The 3,107-nt window shown below is 49.1% G+C and overlaps 1 protein-coding gene across 1 annotated transcript; it reads right to left on the bottom strand.

Annotated features, from left to right (window-relative positions):
- Positions 1-550: 550 nt before the first annotated feature.
- On the bottom strand, positions 551-1,902 carry LOC149811919 (uncharacterized). Its single transcript, XM_089992653.1, has 2 exons — positions 1,661-1,902; positions 551-932 (listed from the first exon to the last, which is right to left on the bottom strand). Exons 1-2 carry the CDS (start codon positions 1,879-1,881, stop codon positions 716-718), a joined length of 438 nt encoding a protein of 145 aa, XP_089848779.1. The 5' UTR covers positions 1,882-1,902; the 3' UTR covers positions 551-715.
- Between the last annotated feature and the right edge of the window lie 1,205 nt (positions 1,903-3,107).

The following is a 3,107-nucleotide window of genomic DNA, read 5'->3' as shown; positions in this document are numbered from 1 at the left end:
GCGCTAAAGCTCAAAGTGCCGTTGTCAACGACGTTTCTAGCAGCGCTTTATAAGCATCACTAGAATAGTGCCGACACTTTAAAAAGCGTCGGCACTAATGCGGGCGAAGCGATTTTGCCTACGTTGTTCGTGCAGATGAAATTTTTTCATTTTCATGTGTGTTGGAATTGAATTTTACTTTTTTAATCATTTGAATTTTCATGTGGGGACAATAAGGATGATAACGTATTGTATTAGAATCCCCATGTGATGTCATCGGTCATCCTATTCCTCAACCACATCTTGCGGTATGATGGCTTATACCCTTGAAATTGAACATGATTTTTGTATTCTTTTTCACTTATATCTGAGAGTACGCACGCGTTGGCATGAAAATCTATGCTTATCACATATATGGGAAAATATATGATGGTTCTGTACAATGATACCTTATGGTGGTACTACACCATCAAACTTTGTCAATAGAGGCCAGAAAAGCATTGAGAAAGAGTAAAAGACCACGTCGTCATCATTATTATTATTATTATCGAAATTGTTTCAGGAGGCAAACCAGAAACCCAACAAGACAAAAGCTCAAATCAACTCCTCAAGCTGTTGAATGCAACATGACACCACGACGACGACAACCACTAGCACAGCAAGCTACAGATAAATTTTTTAGGACCACGCAGCACTAAACCCAAGCAAAGTTCCGCCTCAGTTTTCTATCGATTGCCTATGTCCGTCGGTCTCTCCTGGGCCGCTGGCTCTTCTTCTTGCGCTTGTACACTCGCGCCCATGCGTCCTTTCCCTGTATTACCATCTTCGCCTTCTTCTCTCCATTGAGAACAGCAGCGACGGCCTCGGTCGAGTTAAGCACGAGTTTTGCAAACAGCGGCCTGGCTCCCTTGGTCTTTTGAAGAATCACTCGCTCCACCACGTCTCCAAATACGCTGCACCAGTTGCACAAACACACCCCGCCCCCAAGTAATGCTATGTTAGCCTAACTGACACAAATCGTACATATATACCCACATATACATATACACAAATTTTACATGTTATATGTCTCATATGATAAGATCCTATCATATGATGACAAACATGACAACTGTCACTTCAAATGACGCCAGCTGCATGTTCAACAATGTTGATTGGCAGGTTTCAAGAAAAAATCTAATCAGTTTTTGTTGGCAAATGATACGATTATGTTATATGCCATATGATAGAGTACAAGGAAAAATTCACTGGGCCAATCAACGAGCAAGTCCCGAAACGGGGCCCGCGGTTGTGCATGTGGTGGCCTGGGTGGGCTCGCTTGCCGTCACAAGAATATATAGCCATCTTCCATACATCAGGAAGAGAACTGAGGTGATGGAACAAATATGTGTGCATTAAGCACCTGATCACCCTCCATCTTGGGGACAGGGCCTGTCCGGTGTGGGACCCAAGACATGATGGAGGGTCATCGGGTCTCTAATGCACAAGTTTTTGTATTATCATATTGCACCCGAGGGGGGCCTACTGATGACAGTGGATGAGGTACATCACATTGCACACTTTTAGTTCATCTGCAGTTGGGCCCCCATCAATTTAAAATGATCAGACCAACTTCTTTCATGCTCCCATCAATTTAAAATGCCTACAAATTAAAGGAAAGCGCTCTGCATGAAGGAATAACCTGTTGAAATAGTCCCTGAGTTCCTGGGCCTCTAGGGGATAACCCCTAGAGAAGGTCACAAACAGGGTGCGCCCATCCCCAAGTGCCTCCGAGTCCGAACCCTCGGACTCAGACAAGGAGTCGTCATCTCCATCTGGGTTGTAATAGTAGCTGGATGATGGGTCTGCATCAATGTCCTGACCTTGATACTCTCCTGGACCGATGGCAAATGGTGGGACCATATTTTGCAACTGGGGCTGGCAGGCCAGTGGATACGGAACGTGAATCACACCAAGGGAACCAAAGTCCATACCATGGTATGGATCGAAGACAACGTCATTCATGAAGGGAAAATACCCAGTTCTTGGCTGGTACACTGCAGGAGTAAGGTGCTGTGGTGACAACATGGCCGGCCTCACGGGTGAGTGTGGCCGGGCGGAGCTCCGGGCTTCCAATTCGTGTCTTCCAGTATGCATCAATGGATGCCCGAATGGCTGGACCTGGACCTGGACCTGTGATTGGGTCGGGAAACCCAGATCCATGCCATGACTCCCACCACCATAGAGCGGGCGCCCAACCTGGTCCGGCCTGGCCACAGCCGGTACCGGCTCAAACTCGTTTCTGGCCGTTGATGATCCGGACTGCCAAAGGGTGGAGTTATCTTCCCTGATCAACGATGCTTGGTCCCTGCCAGTGCCGACCGGACCCGGCGCCGGCGTCCTAAAAGGTCTTTCCAATTCGCTCGGGGGCCCGGCCCACGGGTACGGGCAGAACCGGGCATAAGGGAAAAGCTCCGTCCCGCCACCGCTGCCGATCAGGTTGGTCCGTGTTTCCTCATGCCTCACCGGCACCACTTCCGTGAGGTACCCCAGAGCATGGGCTGGGACCCTGTACATGTCGTCAAAAGCTCTGCTCAGGCTGTTGGCAACCGTCTCATTGATCCACGGTATGATTTCTGAGCGACGGTCGCTGAACTCCTCTATCGTGAACGCTCTTCTCAGCAACCTAGCAGTGAGACTTACGCTCAGAGGCATTAAACCCGTCGGATTTCGGAGCTGGTTGAGAATCCTTTCTGCCTCGATGGCCAGCAACATCAACCACGAGGAGTCCTGGTTTGCCAGAACGGACTGGATGACCCTGGGGTGACCGGCATTCTCTAAAAACAACCACAACGCGATGGTGAACACTGCTAGCATGGGTTCGACCCCGACCGACATTACGAGTCTCTTAAACAACCGCCGTTCCAAATTGTAGAAGACCTTGTGATCCATGGGTGGTGCAGTGTTGGCTCGTTTCGCTTCCTCTTGATATATGGATGGAAAGGATTGGTAGGCAGAAGGTGTGGCGAAAGAGGCCGATGGGTTTCGAAAGCCATGGAATTTGAAGGAGCGAATCGGTAGGGTTGGAGGTGTGTGTACGTCCCTTCATCATCATGGTGGCGACTGAGGATGAGGAGACGTCTCCCTTG

The sequence above is a fragment of the Nuphar pumila genome, chromosome 17 (assembly GCF_984573655.1).
Source record: "Nuphar pumila chromosome 17, dmNupPumi1.hap1.1, whole genome shotgun sequence".
Classification (NCBI taxonomy): Eukaryota; Viridiplantae; Streptophyta; class Magnoliopsida; order Nymphaeales; family Nymphaeaceae; genus Nuphar; species Nuphar pumila.
Note: the sequence above shows the minus strand (reverse complement) of the source record. Positions and strands in the feature narration are given on the sequence as shown.

Coding starts and splice junctions, on each gene's coding strand:
- LOC149811919 (XM_089992653.1), bottom strand. CDS start 1,881: ATGGTCCCACCATTTGCCATCGGTCCAGGAGAGTATCAAGGTCAGGAC. Junction 933..1,660: donor CTCAGGGACTATTTCAACAG/GTTATTCCTTCA, acceptor CAACTGGTGCAG/CGTATTTGGAGACGTGGTGG.